The following is a 17,622-nucleotide window of genomic DNA, read 5'->3' on the forward strand; positions in this document are numbered from 1 at the left end:
GAACCGAGGGAGGGGCCGCGGGGTCCGTGGGAGGGAGTGGCAAAGGACCCCAGGGGGCCCCTGGGCCGACGCAGGTCTGGCGGGGCCGGGTGGAGCTGCAGCGCCCGGCCCACTGGGCGACTGGCCTCGGCTGTCACGTGGTCCTGCCCGCGGCGCCCCCTTCCCTCCTCCGGGCGCCCCGCGGCGACTGTGCCTTCCTCCTCTGCCAACTTGCGACCCCTCCTCGCACCGCATTCTGAGGTCTGAGCCGGGTGAGGGGGGCCGAGTGTCTGGATTCATCCAAGTCCCTGGTGGAAGTCCCCACTTTTTGTGAGACTCAGTTTCCCCAAGTTCCAAAAAGGGACGATAATTCCAGACCCATCTGCTTCCCATGGTTAGGGATCATCCATGAAAGATGCCGCTGAAAGCCCGAGGAACACAGAGTCTTTCACACCAGATTGGGCAAACCCCCCCCCCACACACACACACACACACACAACTGCAAGCCTCCGGCTGACTCTCCCCGACCCACGCTGGGGGGGCCTGGTTATCTCCCCCTCCTGACACCCCGGTGGGGCTCATTGTTTATCTGTAAGAGTTCTGGCTCACTTCCTGTGTGCTGTGTGGAGAGGAGGGGGTGAAATGAGGTCACAGTGACAGTTAACGTGAACGTCCCCAGGTGCTGGACCCGAAAGTGCTTTACCTGTTGCTCTGTTTTCTGTTATTCCCCATGAGCCAGGAAGGTATGCACTGATATTCCCATTTTGCAGGTGAGGAAACTGAGGCTGAGGGAGATTAATCACCCTTTAGGGTGCCCCCATGCAAAGCATGAGACTTGGTGGTCCACCTGGGAACCCTATGGAGGAAAGTGGCTTTGGGATGGCAGCCCCCACCCCAAGCCCATTTGAAAGGGAGGGTCATTCCTGGTGGGGAGAGGCCATGAAGCAGGAGAGTGAATGTGAGCTGGGGCCCAGGAGGGCAGGAGAGGGTGCTGCTGCCAGGGAGAGCAGGCAGGCAGAAGCGAGGCCCAGGCAGGGGCCGAGGACAGGGCCTTTTGCAGCTGCCAGTGTGGTCCTCAGATGGCTACCCCAAGCTGGTTCTTGACAAGTGGCACCCTGGCATGGAGGCCAAGCCCCTGCCTCTCCTCCCACTCTTCCCCTTCCCTGCATACCCACACTGAATTTGCATGAATGCCACCTCCTCTGGGGAGCCTCCCCAGATTGAACCCTGGTGGAGCACCTGCCACTTCCTATTGACATGCACATCTGTGGCACTGTGCCCCCTCCCACCCCAGCCCACTGTGTGCCCAGCACCAGCACACGGCTCCGACCTGACACACAGCAAGGACTCTGGAAATCAGGAAGGATGCCTCGGGCAGAGAGGGAGAAAAGCTATGAACATTCAGACCTGAGATGACTGGGCCCTATAGCAGGTGGAGACAGAGCAGGGAGGAAGGGCTGTGGGCCCCCCAGGGGCCGGGGACAGGAAATTGGCAAAGGTGTGTCTTAAACATCTAGCCTGGGCAAGCACGAATGGAGCCGATTCCTGGGCACTTACTATGGACCAGGTGCCAGGCCTGGGCCTTGGCACAATGGTAGTACCAACGACAGAGGCAAGAAGTCCAGCAGTAACATCAGGAGTATCTGGAAACCCAGCAGCTGGGTTTCAGGGGACCCCACCATTCTGTCATATCACACCCTCCAGGGACCCTGTGGCAGGCAGATAAAGAGCTTGGCCCCTGCGCCCCTGGCGTCCACATCCCCACCCATGTCAGCCTCCCAGGTCAGGCCCCAAGGGCAAACAGAGAGGGCCTCAGCCAGGGGGCAGACCCGGACCAGTGGACCCTAAGGCCACAGGAGACCAGGCTCCTGCGCAGAGGGGAAGGAAGGGCCCATCCCCAGACCAGTGCACACGGAGCTGCCAGGGAGCACGAGCCGACAGCGCCTGTCACCTGCAACTCTGCGTCTCAGGGGCCCTCAGGAAGTGCCTGCTCAGCCTCAGTTTAGAGCAGAGGAAACAGTGGGGTGGGAAGGGAGGAGGGAGGTAGTGGAGGGGAAGCTGTGGTTCCTGTCACGTGAGCCCTCCCCTGGACTCCCTTACGGCCTTGCCTGCTTCGGCAGGAGCCATCTGAGAACGGGACTCCTCCAGGGACTTGATCCCTTGGTCCCCAGGTGAGCTGGATGTCGAGTGGAGGGAGGATGCAGAGGGTGACGGGCTGTGGAGGGCCGGCTAGAGCCTCACAAGGGCAGCAGTGGGTCCCCTGCTCCTGTCCCCACGGCTGGGGCTATAGCCACAGCTCCTCCTCGGGAGGTCTTGGGGATACCTGGGCAGACCCAGGCTTGGAGGCTGGACCAGGAGAAGGAAGATGGAAGGGGATCCCCTGACATCAGATGCAGCAGATGCTGAGTCCCAAGAACTGTGGGGTTGGGGACACGGGCTCTTCCAGAAGGGCAAACTGGCACATGGAGAAAAGCGGGAATTGTCTCTCCGCAGGGCGCAGGTGGGCGCCGGCGGGCTCGGGCACAGGTGGGCACCGGTGGGCTTGGGCACAGGTGGGCGCACAGTGCAGCAGGTCTTGGCTTTGCCTGTAACCGTCCTTCTTTCTGTGCCCTTTGGGTCTTTCACCCCATTTGACAGATGGGGAGACTGAGGCCGGGGCTGTGTGTCCCTCTGAGAGTTGGAGCAGGACTGAGTCCGGATTCGACCACACCAGGATTCTCTCTCCTCATTTCCGAGCCCCGGAGGCGGCCAGGCCACAGACCCCTGCAAGTGGACCCTCGGGCGGCGGGAGACCAGGCCCTGACGCCAGTGTGGAGGGGAAGGAAGGGCCCGCCCCCAGCCCAGCGCGCACAGAGGCCAGGGCCGAGGCCTTGCGACTCATCCACCCAGGGCCCCACATCCCCCCCACCCGCAGCCCCGCGCCCCAGCCTCTACCCACACCCGCCGAGATGCTGCGACCACAGTCGGTGACGTCGGAACGGGGCCCTGGGGGGCCGGAGCCCGAGGAGCTGTGGGAGGCGGAGATGGAGCGGCTGCGATGCTCCGGGGCACCCGTGCGCGGGCTGCCCTATGCCATGATGGACAAGCGCCTCATCTGGTGGGTGCCACGCGGGCGCCGGATGGTGGATGGGGGGCGCTTCGAGGCTGCCCCGTCAGATGGGGCGGGAAGACTCCCCCAGCCCGTGCGCGTCTGCCTGGCGCGGGCGGGCAGGGCGGGTGACTCAGGGTCGCCCCTGTCCCCACCCGCGTCCAGGCAGCTGCGTGAGCCCGCGGGAACGCAGACCTTGCGCTGGCAGCGGTGGCAGCGCCGGCGGCAGACGGTGGAAAGGCGCCTGCGGGAGGCGGCACAGCGGCTGGCCCGGGGCCTGGGGCTCTGGGAGGGGGCTCTCTACGAGATCGGGGGTAGGACCCGCGCGGACCCCGCCTCCCCTTGCCCTCTCCGGAGCCCCACTGCCCAGATCGGAAAAAATGAGTGAGGCGTCATCCCACCCGGGTCCCCAGACCAATCAGCCCCTCCTCCCTCCTGCCCCTCCGCCCTCGGGCACCGCAAACCCCAGGCCCACGCAGCACCCCCAGGTGGCTGTCAGCCGCGCCGCCGGACTCGCGTGGGTGGGAGCCGGGCGGCCACCCCGCCCTTGGACTCTCAGCCCGGTCCCGGCCTCCCCGGCCCACCCTGCTCCCCCTCCCACGCCCCCGCAGGCCTGTTCGGCACCGGAATCCAGTCCTACTTCACCTTCCTCCGCTTCCTGCTGCTACTCAACCTGCTGAGCCTGCTGCCCACCGCCAGCTTCGTGCTGCTACCCCTGGCCTGGCTCAGCCCCGCTGACCCAGGCCCCGCCCTGAACTTGAGTAAGCGCGGGGCCCACCAGGGGGAGAGCTCCGGTGCCCACCTGCGCCACCGGGGGGCTGGCCCAGGACCCAGAGCGCGGGGCAACCCTGGGCGTGCTCCCGCCATGCCAGGCCGGGGCTCTCTCTCCCTGACCCCGCCTTGTGTGGGGCACACCCCGGCACAACCATAGCGCCCTGCTCAGGCCTCCCCGGGGTCGGGGCTGTGGAGCGGTATCCGGTATCTGCACCGCCGCGCGGATCCCTCTCGATCAGCACCTCCCTCCCAACAGCCCTCCAGTGCCCCGGAAGCAGCCAGTCCCAGACCGGCGTTTTGAAGTTCCACAATCAAGTTTGGCATGTTTTAACTGGCAGGGTGAGTGGTGTCCGTCCTGGCTGTGGTCCACAGAGTCTGGGAGACCCAGGGAAGTGGCTTCAGGGGACACAAGTCTCAGAGGATCTCTACCTCTCCAGGGGCATTTCGGCTCCTCCGTGATGGTCTTACACAGACAGACTGGGCTGGCCATTGGTGGGGTTAGAGACAGGCAGAGGCCGCTGTGCCCCACACGGACTCAGGGGCACGTGCCCATGGCCCCCGGAGCCCAGCTGGTGTAGGGTTGCAAGGGACAAAAGGGGAAAAGTGTTCCCGCCTCTGGGAGAAGCACTTCCCCACCCTCATCGGGGAAGCCGTTGGGGGAGTGGTTCCCATCGGGGGTCCTGGGTTCCAGTCCTGGCTCTTTCTCAAAGCCCTGTGACCTGGGGCAGTTGCCAAACCTCTGTGGGCCTCTGTACGATGGGACACTCCCTACCTGGTGGGGATTTCAGGGGGTAAATGAGATCCTCTATGGAAAGCCTCTGAGCAGCGCCTGGCGCTCACCTGGGCTGGGCATCTCCATCGCTGTCCCCAGGCCCTCACCAACACCTACCTCTTCTATGGAGCGTACCGGGTGGGGCCTGAGAGCAGCTCAGCATACAGCATCCGCCTGGCCTACCTCCTCAGCCCACTGGCCTGCCTGCTCCTCTGCTTCTGTGGAACTCTGCAGCGGTGAGAGCGAAGCCCACGCCTTCACCCATTGCCGGGGCCATCTTCCCTGATCACCCCTTCCTTGGCAGGGTACCCTCCCACTGGCAGGAAGGCCCCTGGCCCCGCACCGCTGGCTTCTGGGTGATTCCTTAGCCCAGGCTCTGGCAGACCTTATGAACACGGCCACCACCCCCTGCCCCGACTCCTCACTCACCAGGGCCTGCACCTGGGGCTGCCAGGGCTGTCCCCACCCCAGACCCAGAGCCCAGCCGAGGCTGACGCTGGATGGTAGAGGTGCCCCTCCTCCAGAATCCCCTGGTCTCCTGCCCCGCAGGATGGTGAAGGGGCTGCCGCAGAAGACTCTGCTGGGTCAGGACTACAAGGTGCCTCTCAGCAGCAAGGTCTTCTCCTCCTGGGACTTCTGCATCCGGGTGCAGGAAGCGGCCACCATCAAGAAGCATGAGATCCGAAATGAGTTCAAGGTGTGTGTGTGAGCCTGTGTGACCACGCCAGGGTGTGTGAGCGTGTGTGACCGGTGTGACCGCGCCAGCGTATGTGAGCAGGTGTGACCGCACCAGCGTGTGTGAGCAGGTGTGACCCCGCCAGCCTGTGTGAGCGTGTGTGACCGACGTGACCATGCTAGTGTGTGTGAACGTGTGTGGGAGCCTGTGGGAACGTGACCGAGAGCGTGTGAATGTGTGCGGATGTGTGGCTGCATGTGAGGCCACATGTGGCTGAATGTGTGAAGCTGAGTGTCTGCGGGAGCGTGGCAGTGTGGGAGCGTGTTTCTGCATGCGACAGCGTTTCCTGCACCTGTCCCTCCCACACCCACCCCGCCGGGCCCACCCTGCCCTCAGCTGCCTCTGTCCCCACCCTTTCTGGCAGGTGGAGCTGGAGGAGGGCCGTCACTTCCAGCTGATGCAGCAGCAGACCCGGGCCCAGAGGGTCTGCCACCTGCTCTCCTACCTGAGGGTCAACGTACTCATCGGGCTCCTGGTGGTTGGGGCCATCAGCGCCATCTTCTGGGCTACCAAGTACTCACAGGACAACAAGGAGGTGCCGGGCAACTACATTCATTTAATCCTGGCCAGAACTGCGTGGTGGGGGGGAGATGGGATGATCCCATTTTACAGATGAGAAAACTGAGGCTCAGAGAAGTTAAATTGGTCGCGGCCACCACAGGTCACTGCCAGGGCAGGCGGGCCCCCACCGGATATCCCCGCAGACTGCCAGGCTGCTGAAGGGAATGGCCTGTGGGCTTCCTTATTCCCAGCCTGTCCCAGAGTTACACTTTAGGGGGCTATGGGGGGCAGGGAGCCGACAGGGCCACCCCAGCATGCAGCTCCCCTGACCTGCCTTTTCCTGCAGGAGTCCTTGTTTCTGCTGCTCCAGTACCTGCCCCCTGGGGCCATCGCCCTGGTCAACTTCCTGGGTCCCCTGCTGTTCACATCCCTGGTCCAGCTGGAGAAGTACCCTCCCAACACCGAGGTCAACCTCACCCTGATCTGGTGAGTGCCAGCTGTGGCGGGGACAAGTGGGCACGTGGTGGCCCACATCCTGCTGCTCTGTGTTCGTTTTTGTTTTTTGGAGTGCAGTGGCACGATCTCGAGTCACTGCAACCTCTGCCTCTCCACGTCTCGGGTTCAAGCAAGTCTCCTGCCTCAGCCTCCCAAGGAGCTGGGACTACAGTCTCCCGCCACCGTGCCTGGCTACGTTTTCCATTTTTTTTTTTTTTTCTAAAGATGGGGTTTCACCATGATGGCCAGGCTGGTCTTGAACTCCTGACATCAGGTGATCCACCCACCTCGGCCTCCCAAAGTGCTAGGATTACAGGCGGGAGCCACTGTGCCCGGCCTAATTTTTGCATTTTTAATAGAGACAGGGTTTCACCATGTTGGCCAGGCTGGTCTCGAACTTCTGACCTCAGGTGATCCACCGCCTAGGCCTCCCAAAGTGCTGAGATCACAGGCATAAGCCACTACACCTGGCCACCATTCTCTTTCGGTTGTCACCTGGCACCTGGGGTCCCCCAGCTGAGAGGCTTCCCCGTTCACTAGTGGCCCAAGGGAAGGCAGGTGGACACCTCACAGCACACAACTTCGGGGCCCCAGGTCTAAGGCTTTCCAATCCCCCAGCTCCGAAGGAGGCCGCCAGTCTGGACCAAGCTCCGGCCATTCAGCAGGGCAAGGCACTGCAGCCAGGGGTGCGGGGAACGGGCTTCTCACACCGAAAAACCGGCAACACGGGACACGCAGAGCTTCTGCACCCTGAGGGCTTACACCCTTACCTGGACAGCCCTCACGTGACATGTCTCTACTAAAATAGTGAAACCCCGTCTCTACTCAAAATACAAAACCCCAGGCTGGGACAGTGGCTCATGCCTGTAATCCCAGCACTTTGAGAGGCCGAGGTGGGCAGATCACCTGAGGTCAGGAGTTTGAGACCAGCCTGGCCAACATGGTGAAACCCCATCTCTCCAAAAAAAAAATATAGATAGATAGATCCCCTTTGAGGGATGAGGAAACTGAGGTTCACATGGGTGAAGTGCCCAGCCAAAGTCAAGCCCATGGTGCCTGCCGGCAGCAAGTTAAAAGCAAGCCCTTGACCTCCTGGGCTCCAGCCCTCCTCCCGCTGGAGCCGCCGGGACCGCCACCCCAAGGCTCTGCCACCTTCTGTCTCAGCACGTGGATCCTGTCTAGATTCCCTACTTCTCCACCCCTCACCCAGCCAGAGGAATTCTGTGTGAAGCCCACCTGAGCTCCCACTGGCGCCTCTCCCGCCCCCAACCCTCACCCGCCACTTGCCCTAACTGCTTTTCCCTCTGCTTCCTCAAAGTCAGCTGTGTTTGGTTTGCTCTGAAACTAGTTTTTGAGGACAGGTGCGGTGGCTCACACCTGTAATCCCAGCACTTTGGGAGGCCAAGGTGGGCGGATCACCTGAGGTCAGGAGTTTGAGACCAGCCTGGCCAACATGGTGAAATCCCGCCTCTACTAAAAATACAAAAATTAGTCGGACATGATGTGGGATGCCTGTAATCCCAGCTACTCGGGAGGCTGAAGCAGGAGAATCACTTGAACCTGGGGGCGGACATTGCAGTGAGTAGTCATTGTGCCGCTGGATGAGAGAGTCAGACCCTGTCTCAAAAAAAAAAGAAAAGAAAAAGAAAAACAAGAAACACCTTTATTTTTTGAAGCGTTTATAACACATGCGTGTACTAAAAAATTCAAAATGCTCGGCCGGGTACAGTGGCTCATACCTGTAATTCCAACATTTTGAGAGGCTAAGGTGGGCGGGTCATGAGGTCAGGAGTTCGAGATCAATCTGGCCAACCTAGTGAAACCCCGTCTCTACTAAAAATGCAAAAAATTAGCCAGGTGTGGTGGTGTGCACCTGTAATCCCAGCTATTCATGAGGCTGAGGCAGGAGAATCGTGTGAACCTGGGAGGCGGAGGTTGCAGTGAGCTGAGATTGTGCCATTGCGCTCCAGCCTGGGTGACGGTACAAGACTTCTGCTCAAAAAAAAAAAAAAAAAGGCCGGGCGCGGTGGCTCAAGCCTGTAATCCCAGCACTTTGGGAGGCCGAGGCGGGTGGATCACGAGGTCGAGGGATCAAGACCAACCTGGTCAACATGGTGAAACCCCGTCTCTACTAAAAATACAAAAAAGTAGCTGGGCATGGTGGCACATGCCTGTAATCCGAGCTACTCAGGAGGCTGAGGCAGGAGAATTGCCTGAACCCAGGGGGCGGAGGTTGCGGTGAGCTGAGATCGTGCCATTGCACTCCAGCCTGGGTAACAAGAGCGAAACTCCGTCTCAAAAAAAAAAAAAAAAAAAAAAATCAAAAAGCTTAACAGGATGAAGATTTAAAAAATAAACCCTTGGACCGAGCTGAGTGGCTCCCGCCTATAATCCCAACACTTTGGGAGGCCGAGGTGGGAGTATTGCTTGAGCCCAGGAGTTTAAGACCAGCCTGGCAAACACAGCAAGACCCCCATCTCTACAAAAAATTAAAAAATTAGCCGACTTTGGTGGTGCACACCTGTAGTCCCAGCTGCTTGGGAGGCTGAGGGAATAGGATGGCTTGAGCCCAGGAGTTTGAAGACGCACTAGGGCACTCCAGTCGTGGTGACAGAGCAATACCTTGTCTCTAAATAAAAAAGCTCTCACCTACCCCTGCCTCACTCAACAGGAAAAGCATTGTTCCCAGCCGCTCTCTAGCCCTGTATCAGCAGTGGGAATGTCCACCCTTAGAGATCACATGCGGCCGGGCACAGTGGCTCACGCCTGTAACCCCGACACTTTGGAAGGCCAAGATGGGAGAATCACTCAAGCCCAGGCATCTGAGACCAGCCCGGGCGACATGACAAGACCCCATCTCTACAAAAAAAATACAAAAAAATTAGCTGTGCATGGTGGCACACAGTCCTAGCTACTAGAGGAGCTGAGGTGGGAGGATCACTTAAGCCTGGGAGGTCAAGGCTACAAGGAGCTGTGATTGCATCACTGCACTCCAGCTGAGCAATGGAGTAAGACCCTATCTCAAAAACAAACATCAGACAACAGGCATGTGATGATGTTTCAGTTTAGGCAATCACACCTATGTGGTCTGGCCGTGCGTCGTGAAGTGCCTACGTGTGGCACAGACGTATGACGTGCAGGCTGACGTCAGTGGACTTGGAGGTCCGCAGGTGGTGGAGGAAGGAGGCGCTTGCCTGCAGTCAGGGTCCTGAAAAGGCCACAGGCTTCTCCACGGCAGGGCATGGCGTCGGTGTTCTCCACACCAGGTGTGGGGGGACGTGGCTGGACTGTGCAGTGTTTCTCAGACTGCTTTAAAAACAGAACCCTTGGTCGGGCGCAGTGGCCCACGCCTGTAATCCCACCACTTTGGGAGGCCGAGGCGGGTGGATCACCTGAGGTCAGGAGTTCCAGACCAGCCTGGCCATCATGGTGAAACCCTGTCTCTACTAAAAACACAAAAATCAGTCAGAAATCACTTGAACCCGGGAGGCAGAGGTGGCAGTGAGCCGAGGTCACGCCGCTGAACTCCAGCCTGGGCGGCAGAGTGAGACTCAGTCTCAAAAAAACCGCAGAACCCTTTTCCCGTGAGTCATCTGGAGACTCAGACCCTGGGAACATACTTCAAACCATGCTGCCGCACACAGAGCTGGTTGGAAGGAGGCTGGGCCCAAGGCACAACACGATCTCACGATGCCACTCAGACATCAGCCACGTTTGTAGCCTGGGGGGAGCCCGGTGTCCATGTGCCTGGGCCCCTCTGCCTGACAAGGTCCCCGCCCCCAGGTGCGTGGTACTGAAGCTGGCCAGCTTGGGGATGTTCTCCTTCTCTCTGGGTCAGACCATCCTGTGCATTGGCAGAGACAAGACCAGCTGTGAGTCCTACGGCTACAACGCTTGTGACTATCAGGTGGCTGGCAGCCCCGTGGGGCCTGTCCCTCCCCTCCTTCTCCCCAAAAGCCCACCTCCAACTGTGCTGAGCCCTGTTCCTGCCCCTTAGTCACCTTTGAGAGCAGCTGTGAGCAGAGCTGCCTGCACCGTGGCACACCCCTAGGGGGCGCCACTGCTGCCATGTGGTGTCATGAGGCTGCCCTGGTTGGGGCTTTTCTGCTCTAATCCCATTCTCAAGGACTGGGTTTCCACCTAGCGATTCTATCAGACTCCAGGCAAGGCGCCTGTGCCACAGAGACCCCCACAAGAGGCTAAGGGAAGGGAGGGCGGGCCGTGAGTGGTGACTGGTCCCCTTCCTCTGCACCCCAGTGCTGGGAGAACTCCGTAGGAGAGGAGCTGTACAAACTGAGTATCTTCAACTTCCTCCTCACCGTGGCTTTCGCCTTCCTGGTCACCTTGCCTCGGAGGTGAGTGACGGGGGCACCCCTCGGGGAGGGGGAGGGTGCTTCGGGCATGTTGGGGGATGGCCAGTGGCTACAGCCAAGGGTGAGCGGGTCCAGCGTGGAGCCCAGGAGCGAATGACAGGCTGCAGCCACCACGACCGATACGGCCCACGCATCCGCCTGCAGTGGGGGGTACCTGGATCCTCCGTGGGCCCTCTCGTGCCTGCAGGTTGCTGGTGGACCGGTTCTCAGGCCGGTTCTGGGCCTGGCTGGACCGGGAGGAGTTCCTGGTGCCCAAGAATGTGCTGGACATCGTGGCGGCGCAGACGGTCACCTGGATGGGTCTCTTCTACTGCCCCCTGCTGCCCCTGCTGAATAGCGTCTTCCTCTTCCTCACCTTCTACATCAAAAAGGTGATGGCTCGCGGCTGGGTGGGCGCCTTCAGCCGGCCTCGCTCCCTGCTCCTGCCCGCTTCCCTGGCCTCAGTCCCCTGGGGTCCGCACACCTGGCTGACTCCTGGTTGCTGTTGCTTGTGCCCCCAGTACACCCTCCTGAAGAACTCCAGGGCGTCTTCGCGGCCCTTCCGAGCCTCCAGCTCCACTTTCTTCTTCCAGCTGGTGCTCCTCCTGGGCCTGCTCCTGGCCGTGGTGCCCCTGGGCTATGTGGTCAGCAGGTGAGGGGAGGAGGAGGGGCACCTGGAGGCTGGCAGGGGCAGCTCCTCGCCCAGGACCATGACGCCAGCCCCCCTTGGCCATCTCTCTCCAGCATCCACTCCTCCTTGGACTGTGGCCTCTTCACTAACTATTCAGCCCCCTGGCAAGTGGTCCCGGAGCTGGTGGCCCTTGGACTCCCGCCCCTTGGCCAGCGTGCCCTCCACTACCTGGGCTCCCACGCCTTCAGCTTCCCGCTCCTCGTCATGCTCAGGTGCTCAGGGCAGCAGGGCTCGTGGAAGGGGCACCTGGAAGGGGAGGTTCTTCTTTTCTTCCATGGGGGTGGCGAGCCTGTGCACCCCCAGCCAGGAGCCAGATTTGGGAAGCCAAGGGAAGCAGGGGCCCCCGAAAAGGAGGCACCTCCTGGGCCCACTGTCTGTGCTGCCGTGGGGATTGCAGGATCACCAGGGAAGCACCATGTCTGGGCAGCAGCAGCCGCTGAGCTATTGGTATTGCTGTGCTAGAGGTGAGGGGATGGGGGACCCTGTGAGGAAGGAGAGGACGGTCCCATCCTCAGATACAGCAGTGTGCAGTGAGGAGACCCCAGTATCGAATGTTGAAGAGATTGAAGTGGGGAGAGAGGAAGTCAGGGAGAGGCGCCTGTGGCCCCAGGGGCCACTGACAATGAATCTCCTTCCAACCCAAGCCTTGTCCTAACCGTGTGCATCTCCCAGACCCAGGCCAATGCCAGGGCCATCCACAGGCTCCGGAAGCAGCTGGTGTGGGTGAGTGGCTGGCAAGGGGATGGCAAGGGGATGGCAGCTTCGGTGGAAACCCTTCCGTGTGTGTGTGGCCTAGGGCCTAGGACAGGGCTGAGCTGGAGGGCGTGGCCTCAGGCTGAGGGTAAAGATGGGGAAGGGGAGGAAGGGAATGGCTGGGGCTCCTGAGACAGGGGCCGGGCCTCGGCCTGTGATCCCAATGCTTTGGAGGCCCAGGCAGGAGGATTGGATAGCTTAAAGCCATGAGTTCAAAGCCAGCCTGGGCAACAAAGCAAGACCCCCATCTCTACCAAAAACCAATAATTAATTATTTAAAAAGAGAATATGGCTGAGTGCAGTGGGTCCCGCCGAGGCATGAAGACTGCCTGAGTTCAGGAGTTTGAGACCAGGCTGAGCAACATAGCAAGATCTCCTCTCTACTGGGCCGGGCGCGGTGGCTCAAGCCTGTAATCCCAGCACTTTGGGAGGCCGAGGCGGGTGGATCACAAGGTCAAGAGATCGAGACCATCCTGGTGAACAAGGTGAAACCCCGTCTCTACTAAAAATACAAAAAATTAGCTGGGCATGGTGGAGCGTGCCTATAATCCCAGCTACTCAGGAGGCTGAGGCAGGAGAATTGCCTGAGCCCAGGAGGCGGAGGTTGCGGTGAGCCGAGATCGCGCCATTGCACTCCAGCCTGGGTAACAAGAGTGAAACTCTGTCTCAAAAAAAAAAAAAAAGAAAGAAAAGAAAAAAGAAAAAAAAGATCTCCTCTCTACTAAAAATTAAAGAAATGAGCTAGGCATGGTGGCTCGCACCTGTGGTTGCAGCTACTCTAGAGGCTGAGGTGGGAGGATCGCTTGAGCCTAAGAGGTGGAGGCTGCAGTGAGCTGTGTCTTGCTACTGCACTCCTGCCTGGGCAACAGAGCGAGACCCAGTCTCAAAAAAAAAAAAAAAAAAAAAAAGATACGACTTTAGGCCTGGGGACAGAGGCTTAATAGAGCTCGGGCGGAAAAGCGACATGGCTAAGGCGTGGCCTCAGGGTGGGGCCTCTAACGGGGCGTGGCCTTGGGCTGCAGACCCTTAGAGGGCGTGGTCTCTATCTGCATGGGGTGGGACCCTGGTGGGGCGTGGTCTCAGGATGCGTTGTGGGCGGGCCTCTTGGAGGGCGTGGTCTAGGTCTGTATGGGGCGGGACTCTGGTGGGGCGTGGCCGCGGGGGGTGTGCTATCGGGCGGGGGCGGGGCCTCTGCCTACTTCCGGGGCGGGCGGTCCCGTGGGCCACGGAGCCGCTGCCGATCCACGCGCTCGTGGGAAGCCGCACCTGTTGCAGTTCGTTGCTCGCTCTCTTCGCAGCAGGTTCAGGAGAAGTGGCACCTGGTGGAGGACCTGTCGAGACTGCTGCCGGAGCCAGGCCCGAGGGACTCTCTGGGCCCGGAGTCCCCTGCTTCTCGGGCTTCGCGCCCACGGTCCTTTTGCCCAGGATTCCCGTGCCCTGGCTCCCCGGGATCCCGGGACCCGCGGCCGGGCCCCTCCGTCGTGGATGCCCTGGGGCTGCGCTCCCCTTGCCCTGGACCACGTGGTACCCCGGCCTCCACCCACAGAGTCCGCTTCCCCAGCGGCCCGGAGCTGTAAACCGGACCCGCATCCTCGAGGCCTCCCTGGGACCCTTCCAGGTCTCCTTACTCCACCTTCCAGGATCCTGGTGACCACTGACCCCTCATTGGCCCCAGGGCCTCCCTCTGGGGTCCCCAAAGATGGACACACACCCCCAGGGGCATCAGGAAGAACATATGAAAATATTCTATCTGTATTTTTATCTCATCCCTTTAAAATGTCTAATTTTTATTGCGTATTTTATAATATACCTAATCTATTAGAATAGTGTCTCGTGAATGCAATTTTTTTAGAGTGTGTTCTGATTTTTTTTAGAGCTGTGAGTGCAGTTTATATGCATTTATTGGGAATGCTCAGAAGTTGTTCACTGATGGGAGTGCCATCAGAAGAATTTGGGGACCAGCTCCTAAGGAAGGGAAGAGCTGGCCGCAGTTCGAGCAAGCCTGTCTAGGGGACCCGCTCTCTGTTCCAGCTACAAACTGCCTGCATCATCCCCTCCTGTTACTCTTCCTTCACCTGAGACAGTTGAGGCCACAGCGTCAGCCAGGGCCAGAGCTGGGCTTTGAACCCAGGCACCCGGGCTCCAGAGTCACACTGCCCCAGCGTGGGGCTTACAGGCTGCTCCTGGCCCTAACTGAGGGGCCAACTGAAGCCTGGAGAGCAGGTGCTGGGCCAGCCTCTCCCTGGCGGGAATCCTCTCCATCCAGTCTAACCCAGCAGCCTCAGGTCCACAGAGCTGCCTTGGGAAACTCAGCAGAGCCCTGGCTTCCTGCAGAGTCCTGTTTTTCTAGCCTGCTTCACGGCTCCCTGGTTGAGCCAAGCTTGCAGATCCGTGGGGTGAAGGTACCTGCACTGCCTGGGCCTTAGTGGTGTGTACGGGCCTGCAGTGTAATAAGGTTACCAAGTGTGAGCAGCAGGGGGGGGCCCATGCAGGTGAGGCAGCTGGCAGCAAGGGCAGGGCTGGGACCCCCTCCCAAGGCTGTGTCTGACATTCTTGAGCCTGTTCAGGGTTCCTTTTCCAAGCCTCCTGCCCTCCTGCCCCCACCCCTGCCATGCTGCAGTGACTCTAAACCTGTGGCTCTCAGCCTTGGAGAAGCTGCTATAAGCTGGCCGCATCCCAGCGACTCTGATGTGGTTGGTCTGGGTGTGGCCAGCAGCCAGGGCATTGGGACTTTTCGAAGCTCCCAGGCGACTCACCGGCAGCTGGGGCTGAGAACTGTCAGGAGGGAAAGTCAGAAATCCCAGGACGCACCTGAAAAGCCTCTAGCTCCACCAGTGACCAGCTCCTGGCCAGACTCTTGGCCTGGACTCAGCCAGCACCCGAGAGGCCTCTCGCCCTCAGGGCTGGGTGCTTCTTCACGTGGTCATCAAAGACTTGGCCAGTTCTGCCTCTCCGGCTGCTGTCCTTGTCCCACCCTGCATCACATGACCCAGTAATTCACCAGAAAACATGATGAAGCGCTGCCAGTGCCGGGTCCTGTTCTGGGGACTGGCAATGAGACCAAGCAGGAAGCAGGGAGCTCTGGGTTCCAGCTGGGGGGTGACAAGCCTGGACCAGATAAAAGTGACTCATGGCCGGGCGCGGTGGCTCAAGCCTGTAATCCCAGCACTTTGGGAGGCCGAGGCGGGTGGATCACGAGGTCGAGAGATCGAGACCATCCTGGTCAACATGGTGAAACCCCGTCTCTACTAAAAATACAAAAAATTAGCTGGGCATGGTGGCATGTGCCTGTAGTCCCAGCTACTCAGGAGGCTGAGGCAGGAGAATTGCCTGAACCCGGGAGGCGGAGGTTGCGGTGAGCTGAGATCGCGCCATTGCACTCCAGCCTGGGTAACAAGAGCGAAACTCCGTCTCAAAAAAAAAAAAAAAAAAAAAAAAAGTGACTCATGTTGTTAATTAGCAGCTTAGGCCCAAAGGTGGCCCCTGGACCAGTGGCCTCAGCACTCCTGGGAAAAGGTTAGAAATGCACATTCCAGGTCCCACCTTGGCCTCCTGAATCAGAGCATCCCTTCGGCAAAACATACTGAGAAGCAACCACGGGCATCACCGAGCACTGCGAAGAAGACACACTTTGAGACCTTGAAGGAATCACGAAACTCTGGGCCTCCGTGTGCTCCCCCAGGGCGTGATGAAGATGCCATGCTCCCCCACGTGGCCTCCAAGATTAAGTGAGCAATGACTTGTTTTTTTGAGACAGTCTCTTTTCGTCGCCCAGGCTGGAGTACAGTGGCAAGATCTTGGCTCACTGCAACCTCTGCCTCCCGGGTTCAAGCCATCCTCCTGCCTCAGCCTCCCGAGTAGCTGGGACTACAGGTGCCCAACACCACACCCGGCTAATTTTTTGTATTTTTGGTAGAGATGGCGTTTCACCATGTTGGCCAGGCTGGTCTCAAACTCCTGACCTTAGATGATCCACCTGCCTCATCCTCCCAAAGTGCTGGCATTACAGGCATGAGCCACTGTGCCCAGCCCATGCAGTGACTTTTGAAGTGTCCCCATGGGGACGTAGAAGTGCAGTGGTGGCTCCTGTTACAACTTGGTCACTGGCCTGAAGGAGCCGAATGGGAGATGATGGGGAGTGGACCTGGGGCCCCCTGTGATTGGGACCACCCAGAATGACAGCCCAGGGGCCTTGGGGGATGGGCCTCTTCCCTCAGGAGGGCTCATGGAGCCAGTGACAAGCAGGGCTTTGGAGAAAGGGAGGCTTTGGACAGGAGCTGAGGGCAGAGACGGAGCCTGGGCAGATATGGTGAAGGGACCACAGGGAAGACTGGGAAGCTGGGAATCTGAGGCCTCTAGACTGGGATGGAGGACACACGGTGACAGCCAGTGTGAAGATGGAACCAGTGCTCCGGGCTGGGAGGATTTGCTGTAGATGACAGGCAGCTGGAGGGCCATGACCTAATGAGGGGCTTGCCAGGAGCTTAGATGTCCCACCAGGCAGAGAGGGACTCTCTAGGGCTAATGTAGCAGGTGCAGTAAAGGTCTCACCAGATGGGACAGCCCACTGCAGGTGTGGTGTCCCAGCTGCCCCTAGCCTTGGGGACTCCTAGGCCCTTCCCTGCCCAGCCCTGAGAGACACCCCCGCATCTTTCTGTGCCCCTAAAACCCCACTATGCTGGCCGGGGAAGCCCAGAGCAGACTCTCACCCGCAGGACCCTTCCAGGGACAGTACAGGGAAGGAAACGTGGAGATGCTGGGAAGAGCCCTTGTTACTGAGGACAGTGGCCTCTGCGAGCAAAACTCACAGAATATCAGCCTGAAGCAGGTAGCTGGAGAGCTTTTGGGGATCCCCAGACTCCACGAAAGGTGGCCTGGGGGTGACCTTGGAGGTGTGGCTATATCCTGGCCTACTTTGCAGGCTGGACAGAGGGGCGACGCCATCCAGAGAACTGGTCCACCAGATGGGTGCACAAGTGATCCCTGGGGGTGCAGGTCTCAGGAGGGATGATGGGGTCCCCCGACGTCTGGGGAAGATGGCCCACGAGTCCGCCTCGCGCTCCGACTCCAGCTTCCTCACACTCTGGAAAGAAGAAGGGGTTCTCAAGAGCGGCCTTATCTCAAGGTTCCCCTGAACACCACAAGGAGAGAGAGTGAGTTTCCCCTCGGGCGAGAGATTGCCAGCAGCCCCGGCGGGCAGCCAGCCAGCCCCACAGCCACCTGTCCACCCTGTCTTCAGTCCCCTCCCCCACCCGCCTTCAGCAGAAGTGAGAACAGACGGTTGGGAAGGGAAGGGAGTTTTGCTGGGAAACTAAGAGATAACGCTCTTGCTCCCCAGCTGGAACTGAAAGCAGAGAGGTCGGCGGGGGCCCAGCAGGCAGGCTCCATCCCCGGGACCATGGGCAGCAAGCGGCAGAAACGGACTCAGGCCAGCTGGGAGAGGAGGCCACCGAGGGGTCAACAGAGCCAGTCTGCAGCGAC

The 17,622-nt window shown here is 59.9% G+C and overlaps 1 protein-coding gene across 3 annotated transcripts; it reads left to right on the plus strand.

The window, feature by feature from the left end:
* The first annotated feature begins 1,286 nt into the window (after positions 1-1,286).
* TMC8 (transmembrane channel like 8) lies at positions 1,287-13,982 on the plus strand. 3 transcript variants are annotated; one of them, XM_003931684.4, is made up of 16 exons: positions 1,287-2,150; positions 2,617-3,076; positions 3,233-3,381; positions 3,679-3,828; positions 4,098-4,180; positions 4,713-4,849; positions 5,163-5,310; positions 5,714-5,884; positions 6,197-6,336; positions 10,129-10,252; positions 10,603-10,700; positions 10,906-11,089; positions 11,219-11,349; positions 11,442-11,600; positions 12,033-12,111; positions 13,440-13,982. In XM_003931684.4, exons 2-16 carry the CDS (start codon positions 2,928-2,930, stop codon positions 13,716-13,718), a joined length of 2,181 nt encoding a protein of 726 aa, XP_003931733.3. In that variant the 5' UTR covers positions 1,287-2,150; positions 2,617-2,927; the 3' UTR covers positions 13,719-13,982. The 3 variants fall into 3 exon arrangements, with proteins under 3 accessions (XP_003931733.3, XP_010340655.3, XP_010340656.3); XM_010342353.3 differs by having other exon boundaries at positions 13,443-13,982; XM_010342354.3 differs by having other exon boundaries at positions 11,291-11,349.
* Positions 13,983-17,622: the final 3,640 nt, after the last annotated feature.

This window comes from Saimiri boliviensis, chromosome 17 (genome assembly GCF_048565385.1).
Source record: "Saimiri boliviensis isolate mSaiBol1 chromosome 17, mSaiBol1.pri, whole genome shotgun sequence".
NCBI lineage: Eukaryota > Metazoa > Chordata > Mammalia > Primates > Cebidae > Saimiri > Saimiri boliviensis.